Source organism: Lissotriton helveticus, chromosome 9, assembly GCF_964261635.1.
Source record: "Lissotriton helveticus chromosome 9, aLisHel1.1, whole genome shotgun sequence".
Lineage (NCBI taxonomy): Eukaryota > Metazoa > Chordata > Amphibia > Caudata > Salamandridae > Lissotriton > Lissotriton helveticus.
Genome location: NC_136070.1, coordinates 99459809 through 99481764, shown reverse-complemented (window position 1 = coordinate 99481764; position 21956 = coordinate 99459809). Strand labels below are relative to the sequence as shown.

The window sequence follows — 21956 nt, the reverse complement described above, 5'->3', positions numbered from 1 at the left end:
GAGTTGTTCACCCTGGACACAGCCCAATGGTGCCCCAGAAGCTGCTTCTTCCTACAACTATAAATGTATTATTATTTTTCTTCTTTCCTTCTTCTTCTTCTTCTTCTCCTCCTTCTTCTCTTTATCATTATTATTTTTATTATTATTAATATTACTACTAGTAATAGAATCTTAACACACAGGTGCAGCAGGCAACAACATATTTCTTCTAAATCACACTTTCAAACAAGCATTGGCAGAGGCAATAGGTCTCGCCAACGCAAGTTGTTGGCTTTGTCAATGTTTGTAGCTGCTGTGCAGCATGGCTGAAAGTAAAAAACAAAATGCTATGATGCGGTCAGCGCTGGCCACATCACAGTTGGCTGTATTGTAGCAGTTTTTTTGCCATGACGGGTGGGGGGGGGGGGCAACATGGATAATGTCAGGAGGGAAGCAGGGGGTGACCAACGAGGCCGGCAGCAAGAGCGGGCCAGGAAGGGGCAAGCGACTAGATTGGACACAGGGAGAGGCAAGCAAAAACGGGGGCGGCAGGGGGCCAAGCAACAGCGGGGAGGTCAGGAAGGAGCAAGCGCAACCAGGAGGGCAGAAGGCGGCAAGTAAGAAATAGAGAGTACTATGGAGCTAGCAACTAGATGGACAGCGGGTGGGGGCAAGCAACAACACGGATGGTGGGTGGGGGCAAGCACAAGATGGACAGCGGGTGGGGGCAAGCAACATCACGGACGGGCAAGCAACATAAGAATCAAAGAAAGCAGTACTCTGGAGAAACTTATGTCATGATAACAGCAGAGGTGCTGAGCGCCCTTCATCTCTATTCTTCAATGCGCCTCATAGTCTCGCGATCTTTAGCAGAATAGATGCTTTGTTCAGCTTCTAGTTTTTCTAACTATGCCTGCCTTTCAGTAATACCCACACCGTAGCGCTAGTTTGTATGTTCAAGTCTTTTGACTGTTGTAAATAATTCCTTTTTTTAATTTTTTATGAAACATTATACTGCTCGGCCAAGTAAGTGGCCCGAAAGTTTGTATGTTTGGTATGTTTTAAAGTGGACAGCAGTTACTTTACTTGGTTTAATTCCACATGCGTGGAATACTTTGCTTTGAATTTAGTTAGTGCTATTAAACTGACTATAATCATCGTAATGCAAGGTTTGATAATATAGTGCATGGACAAAACTAGGAAAACTGTAATTAGCCCCCCCATCTCACTTCCCACGCGCAAGTCCTAGTCCACTGCTCCCTTATGCTGGAGGTCCTTTGCTATACCCTAACTGAGCACAGTGAGAGACTGCAGGCCGTGCAGGGTAGTTAATACCCACAGTCTGAGTTCTAACCGAGCACACTGAGAGACTGCAGGCCGTGCAGGGTAGTTAATACCCACAGTCTGAGTTCTAACCGAGCACAGTGAGAGACTGCAGGCCGTGCAGGGTAGTTAATACCCACAGTCTGAATTCTAACCGAGCACAGTGAGAGACTGCAGGCCGTGCAGGGTAGTTAATACCCACAGTCTGAATTCTAACCGAGCACAGTGAGAGACTGCAGGCCGTGCAGGGTAGTTAATGCCCACAGCCTGAGTTCTAACCGAGCACACTGAGAGACTGCAGGCCGTGCAGGGTAGTTAATACCCACAGTCTGAGTTCTAACCGAGCACACTGAGAGACTGCAGGCCGTGCAGGGTAGTTAATACCCACAGTCTGAGTTCTAACCAAGCACACTGAGAGACTGCAGGCCGTGCAGGGTAGTTAATGCCCACAGCCTGAGTTCTAACCGAGCACACTGAGAGACTGCAGGCCGTGCAGGGTAGTTAATACCCACAGTCTGAGTTCTAACCGAGCACACTGAGAGACTGCAGGCCGTGCAGGGTAGTTAATACCCACAGTCTGAGTTCTAACCGAGCACACTGAGAGACTGCAGGCCGTGCAGGGTAGTTAATGCCCACAGCCTGAGTTCTAACCGAGCACACTGAGAGACTGCCGGCCGTGCAGGGTAGTTAATGCCCACAGCCTGAGTTCTAACCGAGCACACTGAGAGACTGCAGGCCGTGCAGGGTAGTTAATACCCACAGTCTGAGTTCTAACCGAGCACACTGAGAGACTGCAGGCCGTGCAGGGTAGTTAATACCCACAGTCTGAGTTCTAACCGAGCACAGTGAGAGACTGCAGGCCGTGCAGGGTAGTTAATACCCACAGTCTGAGTTCTAACCGAGCACACTGAGAGACTGCAGGCCGTGCAGGGTAGTTAATACCCACAGTCTGAGTTCTAACCGAGCACAGTGAGAGACTGCAGGCCGTGCAGGGTAGTTAATGCCCACAGCCTGAATTCTAACCGAGCACAGTGAGAGACTGCAGGCCGTGCAGGGTAGTTAATGCCCACAGCCTGAGTTCTAACCGAGCACAGTGAGAGACTGCAGGCCGTGCAGGGTAGTTAATACCCACAGCCTGAGTTCTAACCGAGCACACTGAGAGACTGCAGGCCGTGCAGGGTAGTTAATACCCACAGCCTGAGTTCTAACCGAGCACAGTGAGAGACTGCCGGCCGTGCAGGGTAGTTAATACCCACAGTCTGAGTTCTAACCGAGCACACTGAGAGACTGCAGGCCGTGCAGGGTAGTTAATACCCACAGTCTGAGTTCTAACCGAGCACAGTGAGAGACTCCAGGCCGTGCAGGGTAGTTAATACCCACAGTCTGAGTTCTAACCGAGCACAGTGAGAGACTGCAGGCCGTGCAGGGTAGTTAATACCCACAGTCTGAGTTCTAACCGAGCACAGTGAGAGACTGCCAGCCGTGCAGGGTAGTTAATGCCCACAGCCTGAGTTCTAACTGAGCACACTGACAGAATGCAGGCCTAGCATGTTTAGTTAATATATGTTATATGTCCACTGTCCGAGTAAGAGTCTTGACCAACTCGGGAGGGCTTATTACAAGGATTAACGAACACTGTATTCTTCAGCCTCAGAACATAACATCCAACGAGGAAATAATATAATTATTGAGGCAGGAGGGGCAGAGCAGATTGTTTGGATAGCTGCAAAATAGTTCAGCTAAAAACACTATACCCCTCTCTGCCACTACAAATAAAACACAAACGTAATACAAGTGTAGTGCAGAGTAGTGGAGTGTAAAGTAAATAAATAAATAAGTAATGTTTAGGTTTCAGCCTAGGAGGTGCGGTTATAAGTTCAGAGTTTGTGAACATTTCAAGGTGCAGACCTGAATTTTGAACAGAAGGAAGGTGCCCTGGTATCTCAGTGAAGCGCGCCCCCTTTTCGTGATGTATGTTCCCATGAGGTTGGCGGCTGGTGGTTTCTTGGCTTCTTGGGCCCATTACTTGGCTTCGGTACCTACATTAGTCATGATTGCCTTTGGGAGTGATGGGAGCTCCAGGTACCGCAGCCGCGATGACTAATGAAGGCGGATGGACAGCCCATTGGTTGAGCTCCAAGGCAGCCTTTGAGCTTCTCTTATCTTTTATTGCGCCAGTCAGCAATGCAAGTTGTGCCAGGCAATGACTCCTTCTTGGTAAGTAATATACATATGGGCAATCTGAGCTGTGTGCTGGCATACAACCCACCCTACCTGCCTACTCCTCCAGTTAATCTGAAGCTTGGCCATCCATGGGGTCATTCTGGGTCATTCAGACCAAATCAGTACAGTTCCAGCTGCTCACGGTATTTGTGAGGACAATGGCCATGCGAAGAATATGCAAACAAACAGTATTTGTGCAGGTTAATACACCTAATGTGCATATTTTGTACTTGCTATTTCCAAGGGAGAAAATATGGAGGCAACAGCTATTGTAAAATGCAATCATAACAACTTGTGTTGTGCAGTAAGTCAATAGTAAGACTACAGTGGGTGAAAATGTTGTTTGAAATTACCCAAATAGAAAAAAATCCAAGTCCTTTGGTTTCTTCACGTTTAGACCTAGCCTACACCCTTAGACTAGGGCTCAGTGCCATAACAAAACAAGCATTTGCAAAATTAATAGGACTGGAACTGGTTTCCAGCCTTTTGGCTTTTTGTCAATGTTTTCGTTTTTGTCATGGTTTTTGCTGTTGAAACTGCCAGGCACTCGTCAATCCCCCAAAAAACAATGGCTAAAAGCAAAATTATTTGTAGGGCTGAAATAGCACTCATTGCCATAGTAGTACCTAGCACTTAAGGGAACTACTTTGTGTGTGGATGCGCTTCTTCTGAAAGGGCAAAATACCATCACTCACAGTGAAGATAGCCAATTGCTGAAATGGGCTGACCTATTGCCCCATGCTGCATGCTGTAGTAGCGAAAAATGTAAACGACAACAAAAAGAGAGAAATGGATGACATGGGCTGAACGCTCCAATAAGTTAACATATTGCATGTATAATTTTAGCAAAATCTAAGGGGGTCTCGGCTACCGCCAGACCTAAGTATCTCAGGGACATTGCAGTGAGGGTTGATGAGCTCCCAATGGGAGAGGTGTAGCCTCTACAGTATTTGTTGTTTACTCACTAGGGCTCTATCGTTTGATTTGAAGAGCTTTACAATCCCAATGCACTTGATATATCAGCCTAATGTCATGTGATAGACTGCTTCTCAGCCCTGTTGACCTTTTGTAGACATCAACCTAATCAGAAAACCTATGCATTCGTCCATAGGCTAGTCAAATCCTAAGTCAGAAGAATCCTTGACACTAATACCAGCATCCACGAATACTTTGCAGACCCTCTGCCCCTTTTAATGAGTTAACTGGCAAGTCTTACCTTCTAATCACCCATCTCAGATCATGATAAACCCGGTGGTACGGATATTAACAATGGCAGAGATGGCAGAACCTCTAAAGTTTAAGTAAGCCAATAGTTCTGCAACTCAAATTCTGCTCAGACAATACTCAGATTGTTGTAAAAATAGACAGATCGCTGATGTAACAATTTAACTTTTTGCCATCAGTACATTTAGTGTTTGAGAGTGGAGGGGCTGGTTTCAGTTAAATGGTGGCAAAGGGGAAGTCATCCTACATGACTCCAGGAGAAGAGTGGAGAGCACCCTTACAAGAGGGTTCAGTAGGGGTTATATTGTACAGGAGTTATATTGTTCAGGGTTTATAGGTTTATAGTATTTATATGGTACAGGGCAGTGGAAGCTGGCATGTCCCGAGGGTGGTACGGCCTGGGTGGGAATAAAAACATAAAAGGCACTTACCGCTTCTAGCAGCGCGACATCCTCCTCGATCCTTCTCTCCTCATAGCTGAACAGTCCCAAACCAACCCTAGCGCTGCTCTCTCGCAGCAGGAGAGCAGCGCTAGGATTGGTGGGAGCAGCCTCTATCAGCCCTCTCAAGAGCATTGGAGGACTTTGCTTTGTCTAACCCAGCTGTCTTAAGACAGCTGGGTTAGAGAGGTTTACAATTCTCATGTCTGGCTGGCTGTCGCAAGGCGGCCGGCCAAAGACACCTGCGCATTTTAAGCTCTAGAGCAAAAAGCTTCCTGCTGCCACTCGGCAGCAATGGCCTGGCCCATCCTGACGCTCAGTTCGGGGTGGGTCAGTGGCAGAAAAATAAAATGGCAATAAATAAACATTATGGCCATTTCATTGTTCTGCTCTGGACTGGGGCTTTTGTTTGTGGGGCTATGCTCCTCGGCTCAAATGGAGGAGCCTCCCCTAATACAGGGGTTATATGGCAAACATATAACCCCACCAAACTGTGTCCCCAATTCCAGGGAGCTGATGGTTACAACTAGAGGAAACCAGCACTCATTAGGGGGTGGGAGAGCTTATTTTTACCCAGAGCAAGAGAGAGAAAGGGAAGAAGAAGAAGGGAGAAGAAAAAGGCAGTAAGAAAGAGTGAAATAAAGAGTCTTAAAGAGTATGGTAGTAGATGAAAGAAGCGTGAGGTGGAATCAAGGCTAGGCGGCCTTGTGTTCATCGACCACAGCTTTCAGACCCACATCTAGCAGGCTCCTGAGACAAACATTGGGCTCCTTGACTTATCTTTTCAACAGACTGAGCGTTGTCCAATGAAACATATTACAAGTTATGAAGTGCAGACCTGCGTATAGCCTGAGTATTAAACATTAATGTTTATATTTCTCTTACACTACTTTGCACTCACAAAAGACAGAATCCCTACTGGTCGTGTCCACTCATCACCAGCTGAAAAGGCATGAAATAACTGAATAGACCTGCCACATGTCCCTGTCCAACAGAGGACTGTAATTTAGTCCACAACTGCAGGCCCTAACTAGCTGCATACTATGACTGCTTCTTGATATCTTGCAATGACTATCTTATATGAGATGATAGTAACAAAGTCCATCTCCGCAGATATCCCACCATCTCTGCCTCCAATGTATGCCCGCTCAGGACCACTATCTCTAAACGTATGATCTGACAATGGGCCACCCATGAACCAGCTTAGTGGATCATGATCATAAGAAATACCCTAAAGGCACATTCAGAGCTGTTTAAAGCTGCCAGCTTACAGAAACCCATAAACTTCACGCCCTTCTCTCACACTTCTTCAGCCTTCACACTTCTAAGCCCTGCGTCCCATAATACTATAACTGTACCTCAGTGGTCATCACATTAGACATGGAAACGCTTCGCACATAGATGCAATTTAAAGACAACCCCCTTCCAACGTCACACCCTGAACAGTGTAGTATGCTACACATTTAGGAAAGAGCATCAGCACTCCACACAGGAGTAGAAAGCGCTACATCAATGTTGTAATACAATGTAGGACTTGTCATTCCTCTCTAACGTGTATTTGTAAAGCGCACGTTCCCTCAGAAAAGTATCTTGCCGCTGAATAACAGATGTTTATTAATATCTAAGTTAATGGTACTCATTTTATCGACCTCAGAAGAATGAAAGTCTGAGTTAACCTGCCAGGATGTGATCCTGGGACCATGAGGTCAAACACAGGCCTCTATAGAGAACGCATTAGTCCACTAAGCCACCAGACCTGGATTATGCTAACACTCATACGTTGGTACTGGACAAATGGCACCAGTTGACCCAGGGCAATAGAGCTTTCCAATGCAGCCCCTACACTCCAGAGGCAGCTTTGTCTTCAAAACTCATTATCCACTTTTCCTTGAAGGCAAGGTGGATTTCAGTGGCTAGAAATGGTCGTGTCTAGTTTTCCATATAAGTGTCCCTTTCATTCATTCATTCATTTACTCACTGTTTTTATACAACCGCAAACAAAACAATGGGACCACTACTTGAGGATAGTCGAAGATCGTGGTAGCTATCAATGTCTTTAAAATGTGGCAATAATACAGAGTCAAGTCATCCAAAAGACATGCAGAAGAAGGGGAGCCCCACAGAAAGAATACTCGTTTTAGGATCCACATTAAAGATTACTCTCTGCACCCAACACACCATTGGCTCATCAGCTCAATGAAATAAATTACCTATGGGTATATGGTCTTTGCTCTATCTGTGCATGGGTTCAGTACTATATATGCAGGGACTTGGCTGCCTGTGTGATGGAGCTCAGCTGCAGCTGCAGAGGAGTGAGCACTTTTAGACTGGCTTCCACCCCATGTATGCACTTTATGCATTCCATGATATAACGGTGAACCATGTGAATTTAGGTATCTCCCCAATGGACTTCCTTGGTCCCTCCTGACGGCTCTTCCCACCTCAACATCCATTAGAAGAAACAGTGGCAAAGTCAATGGGTCTGGCTTGCATTTTGAGTCCTAACTAAACATTAAAAATCCTGCTGCCGCAAAAAAAAAAAAAAAAAAAGTTCTTATTTTCTTTGCACTTGCCAACTACAAGATACAAATTTAGGGTCACATTACAATTGTCGGTCAGAAAGCATTCCGACCGACTCCTTGTCAGAATGGTTACCGACCGAATCAGATTTAGGGAGTCCGACCGACCGATTACGATGTTTCCAAACACCGTTCGGTCCGACTTCCATTTACTTCAATGGGAGCCTATGTTCCGACTCACCACACAGGCTCGCAATAAAGAAAGGGATTGTTGCGAAAACCATGCATGGGTTCGAAAGAGGGAACCTTTGGGTACCCCCACAGGCCCCAACCAGAGAACTCCGGGTGGAGGGGGGCCCGCTACGGGCCCCCAAAGCCGGTTTCCAACAGCCGATCCATGTCGGACAAACCAATTCAGAAATGCTGTCTGAATCTGACATCATAATACGTTGGTCGGAAAGTCGGTCCATAGCCCTGTATGGTCAGCTCTGACTGACTTGGTTTCTCCAAATGCCGGTCGGAACCGAGTCAGAAATTTCAAACGGTTTCTGACTATCGTAATCGGTCGGATATGTTTTCGAGTCGGTCAGAAATGTGGGTTCCAACACAGATTCGGACAAACCGAATGCCGTTCGGCGCCTTTCCGACAAACATTGTAATGAGGCCCTAAGTGTCTGATGATTCAGCGTACCTTTGGAGAAGTAAAATAGTCCCTCCTGCATTAAAATACAAGCCAATCCATAGGAGGTGGAATGATACACCAAACAGCCAACAGCACGAGCTGAAACCTAATAATTTTCTGGGCAGGACCAAAGCCTAATCTATCTGTATTTAAAAGTTTTGGTGAACTGGGTCATCCAACTGCTGCCAATTAAGACCTACAAAGTGTTGGAGACCAATCTGTTCAAAGAGATAAGCAGGCTTTGACGGGATCAGCACCCTCTGATCCCACTTTCCTGTAGGGACGAACCCCTTCCCCCAAGACTTCCTCAAGTCCCCCCCACTGACTACATTTCACACAAAATATTTGATGTATTTCCTTATCACCTGTACTGATGATGGATTAAGGCCCTACCTTGTTCCATTACACGCTGCGAAGTGATATCCGAGCCACAGTGAAGTGGCTCAGCCAGCCCTGGTTTACAGAAATAAGCATGCTGGGACTTGTAGTTGCAATGTTTCTATTATACATAATAAAACTTTGAGATTAGTGATGTTGAATTAAAACCAGGATCAGCTGGAAGTCACATTGATACAGCGCTGGTGCTAGAATTTCCAAAAATAAAGGAAGATGGACATTTGCCATTTGAGTGCTCAAAAATAAGGCTTTTGTTGAGACCCTAATGTCGGTCCAGACATGCCCCGATTACATGATGCGGCTTGACTTCTATGCCTGTAATAAGTTTCTTTGGCTCTGTACTTCAAAACTACTTTTGGGGCACTTTCCAGAGCAAGTGGCTGTTTCAAGGGTAAAAGCGGTTGCCTTCAAGCACATTTGTTCAAACTACAGTGCACTTAATCCTAGGGGAAGCTAGCGAGCAGCAAGCGGTTTAACACACAGCACAAAAGGACATTTTGTGGTCAGCCACTTCTTTGCCCGGAAATCCAACATCTGCATTTTACAGTATGCGGTAATACAGATGCAGAAAAGTTCAAGAGGTCATTACAGTGGCATATTCCACACACTCAACCATGACACATTGAATCTTGTTAGTGTTGTGTGCAAACCTGCAGGATTTTAGTTGTACACATTTCTGAGATTCTAAAACAGGCATTGCAAATGTAATGACACGTGCACTTATTTTTAAAATCGCAGGAGAAAAGGTCTGCAAAAACAAATGTAGGTGAGAATAAAAATTCACAACTTGATTTTTTACCAGCAAAAAAATGCATACAAAACCCCCCTAAACTGTTTGTACTGGAGAATTTCCCTTTAAAAGCTGTAAAACTTCTTAGGTATATTTGAAAAATAAATTATGAAAACGCAAAATTATGAATTTTGGCCATTTACGCCAGCAGGTTTATAATGTCATACACCCTGCAGGATGTTACGATTTTGACCTATTTGAACTCCTGATCCCTGACCCCTAGACGAAACCTTAGAGTGATCAAATTTCCTAAGTCCATAACTCACCTGGTCAGTCAACTCAATTCAGATGGTTTTTGTCAGAAAATGTGTGAGCTCTACAACAGTAACAGCTGTCTTTGGACAACTTGATGTCTCTAGAGGCACAGTTTAGCAAAGGTATCTACCTACCACAGAGGGGTACATAAGCAGAACTCTCAAATTTACAATCCAGGTCCATGCCAGAAGCTCGTCCAGACTCGGTTCTTGTCTGATTTTAAAAGAAAAAAGATTTAAAAAGAAAAAAAGAATCAACTACAAACCCCAGAATCTAAAGAAAAAAACTGGACTGGATTAGCTACTCATACATGGAACTGAGAAACATGAGAGTTCTTCTTAAATGGAACTGAGAAACATGAGAGTTCTTCTTAAATCTTGTGTCAGAATTTTAGGAAAATATTGCACTGTAAGAAAATCTCATTTTCAGTATATTCAAACCTGACAATGGCCCGGGGAGGGCAGGGTTAGCTTTAAATTACCGTCAGGTTTTTTATTTAACACATCAATCTTGCAACAGGTGAGCCCTGGTCTTGTTTTTAATTAGTGGGATTGTTTAAATGTTTTGAAGTATGGCTCACCTGTTTCATGTCAGATATCACAAGGTTTATTTTCTGATGAGCTATTAGCTGGGGCTGGAAGCTGGATGTTCAAATGCTCAGTCATTGTTTAGGAAGACATTCAACAGTAAAATAGCTATACCAGAAAAGAAGACTGGCTGCATTTCTCGTGTTTGAACATATTTTGGAGCTATTTCTAGAAACGCCCTCCACTACCGATTATTAACTCTGTTCCTGCCACGCCTTAGTCTGGAAAGGCTCTCTTCTAAGGCCTGCATAGATCTTGCAGCTGCTGCACAGACTGCAGTTCTTCTAAAACACAATGCAGGTAGTGTTGCAGTGGTGTTTTGTCCCCCAAAATATAGACCTGCTGCACTGTTTATAGCGGCCATGGATCCATCAGCCAGCTTTCGTTTTTAATCAGGTAGTACTTTGCATTCTGGGACCTGTAGTCTCGCATTTACTAATACTCGATACTGGCCAGGGGCGGATTGGCAAGGCGGGCATTCGGGCATGGGCCGAAGGGCCGGTGCCTCAGTGCCCTCTCTGGGCCGTTTTTTTCTCCCCTGTCCCAGTCCACAGAGAGTGGACTAGGAAAGGGGAGAAAAAAAAACGGCCCACAGAGTGCACAGAGACAGACAGAGAAAATGAAAGCAGCCTCACAACTTCCCATGCACCAGCTTCACCTCAGCCTCCCCCTGGCTACCTGGCTACCTTGGATGAACCAGAAAGCTGTGTTTTGTGCTCCCCTGCCAGGACATTTTCCCAAGGCCTGGAGGGCTGATTAATTTACTAATTGCAGGGGCCTTACCTCTGTTCATGTGCTCCTGAGCTGAAGGTCTGGGGAGGGCTAAGTAGGTTAGTAATAGCAGGGGCTTTGCTGCTTTTCAGGTGCTCCTGTGCTGGAGGGCTGGAATAATTTTGTGACAGAAAGGGGCCTTGCTATTTTTTTTAGTTGCTCAGCATGTAGGCCATTGTCACCTTGGCCCTGTGTCCTGTGCAAGAACAGTATCCTCCCACTTTCATTCCTTGTCTGTGCAAATGGTGTTTCATGAAAGGGCACGCCCCTTGAATGTGGGCCACGCCCCTTAAATATGGGCCACGCCTCTTGAATGTGGGCCACTTTTTTCGTCAGTGCCCGGGCCGAATTGTGATCCCAATCCGACCCTGATACTGGCTGAAAGTGCCACGCACGACCCAGGGTTCATTGACAGCTAAAATGAGGTTTTAAATAAACTGAAACAATCCAACCTTCACAAGCCCTGGGGTCTCTCACAAAGAAAAGCCGAGGACCACGAGCCAAATTATCTCATCCTTATAGTTGCCCCCGCTCAAATCAATGACATCAGTAACGGGCTCTGAAGGATGAAACACGGTGTGGCCCCAACTTGAGTATGCAATAGGGTCCACATGCTACAGCGATTGTCAGCTGTGGCCTCTCCTTCACCCCTGCCCTGCCAAGCAATCAGGCTGAGGCTGGGCTGGGGAGGGGTGATTGCAAGAATCGGCCTCCCTTGGGGCCAGGTGTTTCTCAGGCCTTTGAGCCATTTGCACCTCGGCCCCCTGGGGCCCATGCAGCCCAGAAACGGTGTTAGTATTAACACCTCGCCCACAGCCCTTCACATTCAGGGCATAGTGGGCGAGGAAGAATGGGTCTTGCTGTGGGGGCCAGGTGATGTTTGGAATTTTTTTATTTTATTTATTTATGCGATTTTATATAGCGCAGACTTTACCCGAAGGTGTCAGAGCGCTTCACACTAGGAACAGCAATAATACATGAGGAGAAAAATTACAAGTGGACAAATTACAAAAGCAAACGTTAAGTTACATGAATCAAAAGTGAAAATAGTGAGCAACCAAAATATATGAGGTAGCAATCGGTACATTACAGGAGGAAAAAGTGATATGTGTGCAGGTTACAAAAGCGTACAAAGTACAAGTAGAGGTATAATACTGCAATAAATGGCATACACTCCAGCACAAGAACAAACGTTACGTAGGCACTGGTGGCACTTGTGCAAGTATCTAAAGCAAACAAAAGTGAGAGGTAGCATACAGTGTGATACCAGAGAAATGTGACGTGTGCAAGTTACAAAAGGGTACCATACACAGGTACAAGGGTAATACTACAGTAAATGGTAAACACTCAAACTGCCAGAACACACTGGGAAGGCACTTCCCATGCACCAGCTTCACCTCAGCCTCCCACCTGGCTACCTGGCTACCTTGGATGACCCAGAAAGCTGTGTTTTGTGCTCCCCTGCCAGGACATTTTCCCGAGGCCTGGAGGGCTGATTAATTTACTAATTGCAGGGGCCTTACCTCTGTTCATGTGCTCCTGAGCTGAAGGTCTGGGGAGGGCTAAGTAGGTTAGTAATAGCAGGGGCTTTGCTGCTTTTCAGGTGCTCCTGTGCTGGAGGGCTGGAATAATTTTGTGACAGAAAGGGGCCTTGCTATTTTTTTAGTTGCTCAGCATGTAGGCCATTGTCACCTTGGCCCTGTGTCCTGTGCAAGAACAGTATCCTCCCACTTTCATTCCTTGTCTGTGCAAATGGTGTTTCATGAAAGGGCACGCCCCTTGAATGTGGGCCAAGCCCCTTAAATATGGGCCACGCCTCTTGAATGTGGGCCACTTTTTTCGTCAGTGCCCGGGCCGAATTGTGATCCCAATCCGACCCTGATACTGGCTGAAAGTGCCACGCACGACCCAGGGTTCATTGACAGCTAAAATGAGGTTTTAAATAAACTGAAACAATCCAACCTTCACAAGCCCTGGGGTCTCTCACAAAGAAAAGCCGAGGACCACGAGCCAAATTATCTCCTCCTTATAGTTGCCCTCGCTCAAATCAATGACATCAGTAACGGGCTCTGAAGGATGAAACACGGTGTGGCCCCAACTTGAGTATGCATTAGGGTCCACATGCTACACACAAACACCCGCCGGCAGGTTGTACAGAGGTCAGTTGCAAGAGCTATTCTCGCTTTTCATTTTAACAGCAGTGCTTAATTTGAGCCAGTGGTTTCCGGTGTTCAGCCCCAGCACTTAACCATCAACACCGCACTTTTCCTAAGCACCACTGAAGGAGACATTCATTTATGGCAGGCACGTGAAGATTACGCGATTTGCCCAGAATCACAGGATGTTGAACCGACGCAGAGGCTCGAACTTGGTTTCTCAATACCGAAGTCGGCAGATCTGGCCATTACTCCACACCCTCTCCACACTTTCATAGTTGGTTCTGTTTTAAGCGGTGCTAACAAGCCGTCTCCTGACGAGAGCATCGGCACTTATTCCTTACAAGTTAACCGCTGCTGAGCTCGCATTCCTGCAGGAGGTGACCAGGGTACAAACTCTGCATTTAATATTGGTCCGTGGGAGGTAACGCGAGAGAAGCCGCGAGGCGGGAACAGCTCACGCGCTCATTATTAAACGCTTCGAGGCACTGCTGCAGACGGGGCGCGGTCGGCGGACTTCCTGACCTTTGAGACGGCCTCTGCGTGGGCTCGGCATGGACTGACGCAATGCAATGCCATCAAAGCAAGCGATGATGAGCGCACTCGGGGCAATGCCAGGCCAGTGGGCAGCAGCCGGGACCGCGGGCACAGAGCAGCAATTAGAACCTGTTTTCACCATGCGGTGTAACCCTCCAGTGCCCGCGAGCTGCTCTGACGGAAGCTTTTGTGATCAAACTTAGTGCAAAGATCTCGAGTTGTACTACTGGCTCAGCTGTCAGGCAGGCCTGACTCCTTTCACCAGCCCTGCCCTATCAGTCAACAGCATGCTGCATTCTGGGGATTGTAGTTTCGCTTTTAACATTGTGTGAATGGGTTCAACATATCAGCACACACAGTGTTACCTAAAGCGGCTGTACTGGCCTGGGCTGGTCAAGGGACCACTTGGGAGTATGTAAAAGGCCAGGTGTGAATAACCTCGCCCAGTCCGACCTTTCCATTCTGACACCTATGGTAAAAGCAAAATCTATACGTAGTATCAGAATGCAAGAAATGTAGCCATTTACGTACATGTGGATGGGGTAAAGTAATGTCTCTGCTCAGCAACTCTGATTAAACCGACCCTTACAGCTCTACAATAGGTGCACTAGCCAACAGAGCTTTCTTCAAAAGGCAGATGAGCGCAAGATGCTGTTAATGGGTCCCTGTTATGTAACTTTAGTGTGTTTTTTAAAACTAATCCAAGTACTATTACATATATATTTGTATATAGATATGCACATACACATACAGATTATATATTTTTTCTCAGAAACCATGTTAAAGTGATGTTAAAAAGTTAGATATCAAACTACTGTTTAAAAATAAAAAACACTGAATCTCAGCAGTTATAGTTTAATGAGCTAACTAAAACTTGCAACCCTGCCATGCACTGCGTGTTATCTCACCTTACATCAATCAAGACATGTTAAATTACATCACGGATGACTTCACTGAATGCACCAGTCATATACAGCATATTTTTACTGAGTGAACATGTGTGGGTGCATAGCATAGAAATATAGCAAATCTTGGAGGCGTGTGGTTGCACCTGATGAAAGTTACATCACAGAAATGTGGGATGCAAGTATCACTCCTTGTAATACAAGATAAAGGTGAGCCCATCTAATGTGGGTTGCCACAATAGATTTGTAAGCAGGGTGTGGCTTAATGCCAAAAGCCTGTTCCAAAAAGTGTGTGGGAAAGGCCACAGTTTATGCTGACAATAGATGATCCCCCAGTGGAAGTATGGAAATGGGGCCCCTTTAAATAGTTGCCACAGAGTTCTATAGACAAATTATGTAATGAGGGTGTATATATGGTGTGGATGTTCAACTTCAGAACTTTGCTGAAGATTTTGACAAATTGAAGACTGCAGATGGCCACCAAGCAAATAGCCACTCTAGCGCCTTGAAACCCTCACCGGTGATTTGTCACACTTTATAAATCTTTGATTGATTGAATAAAGTAGAATGTATTGGTGTCTCACTTAGAGTTGGTGTTTCTTATTCTGGTGTTGTAGGCGTGGCCTGGGGACCAGGCCCTGCAGTGAACCATTCGCCGTGCACAGCAGTGAGTTTTTCTGCTCTCAGCAGGGTGGGATCAGGGCCTAGCCATAGACTTTCACAGAACCAACCTTCCAGATACACCGAACGTATTTACCACTTCCCGACCACCTCGAGTACCGCTTTAAATACAAATTTCTCAAAAACAGCTGAACAAATTTACATCAAATAACAAAACGCACATTTATGAGTAAAGTTCTAACATCCTGCCCAATTTGGTGTAATTTCAATTTCACCTATTTTTTCTGTATGGAAGGGCACATTTCCTATGGGAATTCACATGAGAACTCAACATTTTGTGACACATCTCCATTTTCTTGGCCCCCACTTGCCAGGTCATCCCAAAACCTTCCAAGAAAGAACTGAGGTGGATAATTTTTTTTTGGGGGGGGGGGGGGGGGGGCGGGGTGAATTTCGTGCAAATTTGTGAAACTGCACCACAGTTATCAGCAAGACAAGAAATGCCCTTTCTATGGAAACACTAACTTTACTAGAACACTGCCACTTTAAATGAACACTACACACACACTCGGTAAATATGTCAAGAAATGTGTGCAGTCTGCACTGACAAAAAAAGACAGCTATAGCTTTATTTATTTTTCTGGTGAAACAATGTCAACAGAGACACAACATTATACTCTACTGGAAATTCACACGGGGGGGGGGGGGGCATTGACATTATCCTAAACGAAGGGGGGGGGGAGCGCAGTTCTGTGCATCATCGTACAATACCCAGCGGGGCAGGTAACAGAATAACATGCGGTGCCCAGGGCACCACTTTCCAATTACAGGTGAACATGCAATGCCCAAGAGCGCCGGCAAGTAATTAACAGATGAACATGCAATGCCCTGGGGCAGTGCCAGGCAGGGAATGAAAGAACAAGCCAGGGAGCAGGGCTGTGTAGGTAAGAGAATATACAATGTTGTGCCATGGGTCACTAACAGGTAGCGTCAAAAAAGTATTGACTTCCCATTGACAGTGCCAGGCAGGTATCGATGAACATGTGATACTCAAAACCAGGGACAACATATTTATTCTGGGGCTAGTGCCAGACAAGTATCAAAAGACCCCCTCCCCCCCAACCCCTCGGCTGAGGGCAGTGCCATGCATGCAACAGATGGTAACAGTACCCCTGGACAGCGCGCACTGCTCCAATGTATAATTGACATGTTTGACAGCAAGAAGAGGATCACGTGCAGTGCCAGCAAAGTAACTAAAAGACATGGAGTGTTCAAGAGAGGAGCCAACTGGGTAAGAAAAGCAGAGTATATGAAAGGTCTCTTGGGGCACTGGGTGTCATACATGAAGGTAATTAATGCCCAGGGGGCAGTGCCCGATAGGAAACAGAAATACACTCGCTCACACGCAGAATCTGCACATCCCAACAGCAGTGCCTATTAGTAGCAAAGAAGAAACCCGAGCAGGCCCAGGCAGTGCATTTCAGGTACCAAAACTAGAAACGCATGCAGCGCCTTGAGGCCACATGAGTAATAGTGCTGCGGCAGCAATTGATGGACGGAATGCAGAATGAATCAGACATTCACCCCCAGTCAAGAGATCTGGGTTACATCCATTGGTCTTTTGCTCACTGCGCCACACCGGTTTGGACCCAGCCATACGCAAATCAGTCTTGACCCTGTGCCTCATGGGAACAGTCCAGCCCGAACTGCCAAGCCAGGTCCTCCCTGGACCAGAAGCAAGCATCCTGGGACCGGTTTGGGTTGTAAAACCCCTCATCAGACAGGCTAGCTTGACTCCAGTGGCACAGTAAGCAAGGGACCCAAATGTGGGCATACCCGTCCCACTTAGGGCGAAAAGTGCTGCGCAAACAAATGATGGACGGGGTGAAAATGATGGATTTAACCCAGATCTGTGAATGAGAGTGAATGTTTGATTGATCCAGCATTCCGTCCATTTCTGTTCCTTTTTGCACTACACGAGTAATAGTAGCAGAACACGAAGGGCAGTGGCAGGCAGGCAGCAGACGCACATGCAGCGCCCTAAGGATGTGCCAAGTAGGTAACACAAACAGTATGTGCCCAGAAAAGAGTCTGCTAATAGCAAATGCAGAAACGCGTGCAGTGCCCATGGACAGTGCCGAACAGGTAACAGGACCACAGAGAGTGCCTTGAGAGTTGCCTGAGAGTTAACATAATACAGTTATGCATGCAGTGCAGGGTGCCAGTGAACATGCAGTGCAGAGTGGCAGTGCCACATATTTAACAGACACCTATGCAAAAAGATACGTACACAGTGCCCAGGAACAGTGGCAGCAAACATTTCACATAAACTACTGCAGTGCCAGGCAGGAAACAAAACTCACACCGTGGCCATGGACAATGCCAACTATTCCCCAGAAAGACATGCAATGCACGGGGGCAACACGCACAGGAATCAGTGCCACGGCGCAGTGCCCTCTAGGACACCAATACACAAGCAGTGCCGAGGGACTATGCCAGCAAAGAAACAGAAAGACATACCATGCACAGGAGCATTGCCAGTGAGGAAATATCTACACATGCATTACCAATGGACAATGCCAACGAGGAAACAGAAACACCGCAGTGCCCAGTGGCCGTGCCAGATAGGTGACACAATATTATGCACAATCAAGGCACTGTAAAACCATGCAGAGCCAGTGAAAGGGCTGCTAGCAGCAGTGATCAAGTGCCAGCCAGGAAACGTAAATACATGCAGCACCCATGGCCAGTGCCAGATATTTAACAGAAACACATGCAGCAGCCAAGCGGCAGTGCAACCCAGGAAACAGAAACACAAGCAGTGGCCAAAGGGCAGTGCCACCCAGAAAACAGAAAAACAAGTAATGCCCAGAGAGCAGGGCACACAAAGTGCCTAGCAGCAGTGCCAGATAAGTGACACTGAAACAGACACACTCCAGAGACAGTAAAGCCATGCAGAGCTGGTGGGATGGCAGCAGACGGCAGTAGCTTGGGGGCCCTGTGCCAGGCAGGTGGGCCAGGCACGCGCTCTCCCATCACTCACTGCTGCTCTGCCGCGAGGAGGCTGCCTGTGGGCACAGGATTCAGCCCGTGCTGCCAGGTGGAGGCTGAGCGAAGTCTCCTTACCAAAGTACACCTCCTTGGAACAGTTCGGGCACTTGGGCATGTTGGCGCGGGGCGGTGTCGGGTGTCGGGTGTCAGGCGAGGTGAGTGTCGGGCGTTGCTGTCAGGCTCCGAGGACGGGCTACGGCTCAGCAGCGCTCTCTGTCTCTGAGTCCTCGTCGCGTCCGCTCGCCTCTTGTACACAGGGTGCGGCAGGGTGGGGCGTAGAGGAGGGACAATGCCCCCGGGGAGGCGGGGGAGGCAGGCAAGCCTCTGTGACTGCATCTGTTAAGCAATAAGCACCAAATGGAGAAACGTAACGGAGAGTAAAAAACCGCAGCAGATAAAACGATAAAAAAAGACCAATAGAGAAGCACAAAAGAAAATAAACTCCGGAGCGAGTAGTGGAAAGAGCGCGATGCAATAAAAATACTGAAAAGAAAATGAAGCCAGAAGAAATGAAATAACATCCCTGCATTGGCTTACACCACAGGAAAAAGTACAAAGCCACAAGAAAGTATAACTGGAACTTAAAGAAATAAAAAAAGAGGAAAGCATATCAAACCACAGAATAGAAATACACAATTAGATCGACAGAATAAAATGCAGAAAAGGAAAAAAGTAAAAGTTGAAAGAAAGCTAACGCAACATTTGAGCACCGAAGTAAAACCCAGAAAAGAAAAGAAATCAGGAAAAAATTAATTAAAACCCGCGTGGAATTCAGGCTCAATATTAGCAGTATTCACTGAATGCATCTACGGTCCAGGCAGAGTTCCTGTTTATTATGAAACATAAATATATTTTTTTAACGAGCGACCAAAATGACAAAAATAAAATTATTCACACCAAAGAGAACCAGAAGGTCGAGTCACAAAGCCTTCGATTCATTAAATCATACGGCCTGCTAGGGGAAAAAAACATTCACAAAATCTCTTCTCTTTCAAAGACACTTTCAGAACTAATACCCTCATTCTCAGACTCCTCCAGGAAGTTAGTTCATCATTGTAAATTTGTAACATCTTCTTATTCATTCCTCACCCTTGATTGCTGTGTCTGATATTGTGTTATTGCCTATATGGTTTTACTCTACCTCTCCTGTTGATTTTTGTGACGTTCTATTTTGTACCATTTCTCTCATGTAACGTAAATGGTTCTATTGTACAGCGCTCTTTCTCCTTCGGATAAAGTCTGCGCTATATAAAAATGCATTAAATAAATAAAATATATAAATAAACCAAGCAGGCTTAACCCCGCGTGCCGTTTCAACGCAAGCGAAACGCCGCTTGCCTTAACCATGCTTATCACTTGACCACGCATATGCGTGGGTAAGGCAGTCAGCGGTCTAGTTGCAGAGTGGATGGGCGGGAAGAGGAACAGGAAGTATCGGGACAAGAAGGACCGGGACGCGGCTTGGTAAGAAGGGCTAGTGTGGGGGGTAGTTTTCAGGATTGGGGGCCAGCCTTAGGGCTCATGGTGGGGGGGGCTGGGGTCGGGGAGCTTTTAGGGCTGGGTTTTAGGGTTCAGGGTGGGGGAAGTGGCAGTTTTCAGGGCTGGGGGCCGTGTTAGGTTTCAGTGTCGGGGGCTAGGTTCGGGGTCATTTTTTGGGCTGAGGCCGGGTTTAGGGTTTAGGGTAGGGGGTCGGGGTAGTTTTTAGGTTTGGGTGAAGTGGATTGCAGGGATGGATTACGTTTTTTGGGCTGAAGGTAAGGGAGTCAGGGTAGTGTTTAGGGCTGGGTGGATTGCAGTGCTGGGGGACGGTTTTTAGGGCTCAGAGCGGAGGGACTGGAGTGTGAGCTTTACCACGCATATGCCTTTACCAATCATGCCTTTACAATGAAATTCATTGTAAAGGCATGTATGGTAAAGACACGGTTGTGGTTGAGACCACGTTGTTTAGGTACGCGGTGTTAAGGCACGTGTTGTTCTGTCATACAACCGGTTTGCCACAGTAAAACATATTTTCACCTTGTACCAAACCCCTTGTCCAAGTCGGAAAAGTCGTACCGCTTCATAAAAAGTATTTTGCTACTAAATCCAAATCACAAATAGGAGAGGCATGAAAGAGGACCACCCTGTGTTTATGGCAAATTCAGAAAGCTGTGTATCAATGACTTGTGATAACAATTCTGACCAGTGTGGTCACAAGCCATTGATCAGTTACTCGCACCCAAGTTAGGGTTTTAGCTGGGGAAACTAAAAGGAGTTGGCCTAACGGCTAGGGCGGTCGACCTCGAATCTAGGGAACTGGATTCGAGTCTCGGCAATGACGCTGAACATCCTGTGATTCTGGGAAAATCACTTCATCTCCCCGTGCCTAAACAAAAAAAATATGAATGTGTCCTCGTATAATGCAACTGGTGCTATGTAAAGCGCTCTGATACCCAATTTGGGTCAACTTTGCGCTATATAAAACTAAGTAAAATAAAAAATAAATAAATAAAGGTGTCCCCTCTGGCTCTGGGATATGCACTCTTGATCGAGTAATGCTCCGCTCAAGTCTTTCTCCACTGGGCCTTGTGCTGGTCTTCCAGGTCAGGGTAGTCATGCTCCTCACCTCACAGAGGTCAAGCAGTCCATCTGGCAGGAGGACCAACAGGTCTTCTCTGATGGCCTAGGCCTTTTCAGAACATTGAAGGGAACAGCAACACAAGGTCATGGCCACAAGCCGTTGTCAGTTTGGGCTGTAGAGCTTCTTGAAAGGTCCAGACGGACAAAACCTACTAACTTACTTAGATGAACTCAAGACAGAATGCAAACTAGCGAATGTGATGAGCAGACATTCGTTGAGTCAAATTTAGTAAACTAACAAATTGTTTTGTCAGCACTCCTGGAAAAGAGATCAACACGGACAACATAGTCACTACTTGGGGGTCATTTCTTCACAACGTTCTCTGCATCTTCCCTCAGTCTTTGTGTAAGAGACCTTACACCTACCATGGACACATCCTAAATCACTGGACACACCTCCACACTTCCATCCGCTTCCTGTAATTATGAAAAACAGTGTACAAGGAAGTGTTATGATTTGTAATGTTCCCCAATATAGGCTTGGGTAGACACATAATCTTTCACCTACATTTTCCATTGTACTACATAACAGGTTTGTGCTGACCTTTTACCTTGTTAGGGTCTGCATAAATGTTGTGTGGTTCTCTCCTAAATCTAGCCTAATTTATTATAATTGAGGATTCTCTGAATCACAGCAGGACTACCATCTTCTGCATAATATCTATGTATAAGGGTCAGCCCTTTGGTCATCCCTTTCGTCATCCTTGGCCGACATGACACAGCAAGGTAGAACCCCTGAGGGTTCTTTTGGGGTATTTAAGCACCATATCTTTTTCTGCGGCAGGCAGAAAGACTTCCATGCTGACACAAGATGCTGAACCATCTGCACGTAGACACTCCAGCACATAGTGGTCTGACATCCCTCGCGGGGTGTCCAT

At 46.3% G+C, this 21956-nt stretch overlaps 1 protein-coding gene across 1 annotated transcript in view; it reads right to left on the bottom strand.

Annotated features, from left to right (window-relative positions):
• Positions 1–18719, bottom strand: part of LOC144780977 (cysteine-rich protein 1) — a 49440-nt gene extending 30721 nt beyond the window's left edge. The window contains exon 1 of the mRNA XM_078659570.1: positions 18535–18719. Within this exon, the coding sequence (XP_078515696.1) occupies positions 18535–18574 (40 nt within the window). The 5' untranslated portion in view covers positions 18575–18719. The remainder of the gene's footprint in view (positions 1–18534) is intronic.
• Positions 18720–21956: the final 3237 nt, after the last annotated feature.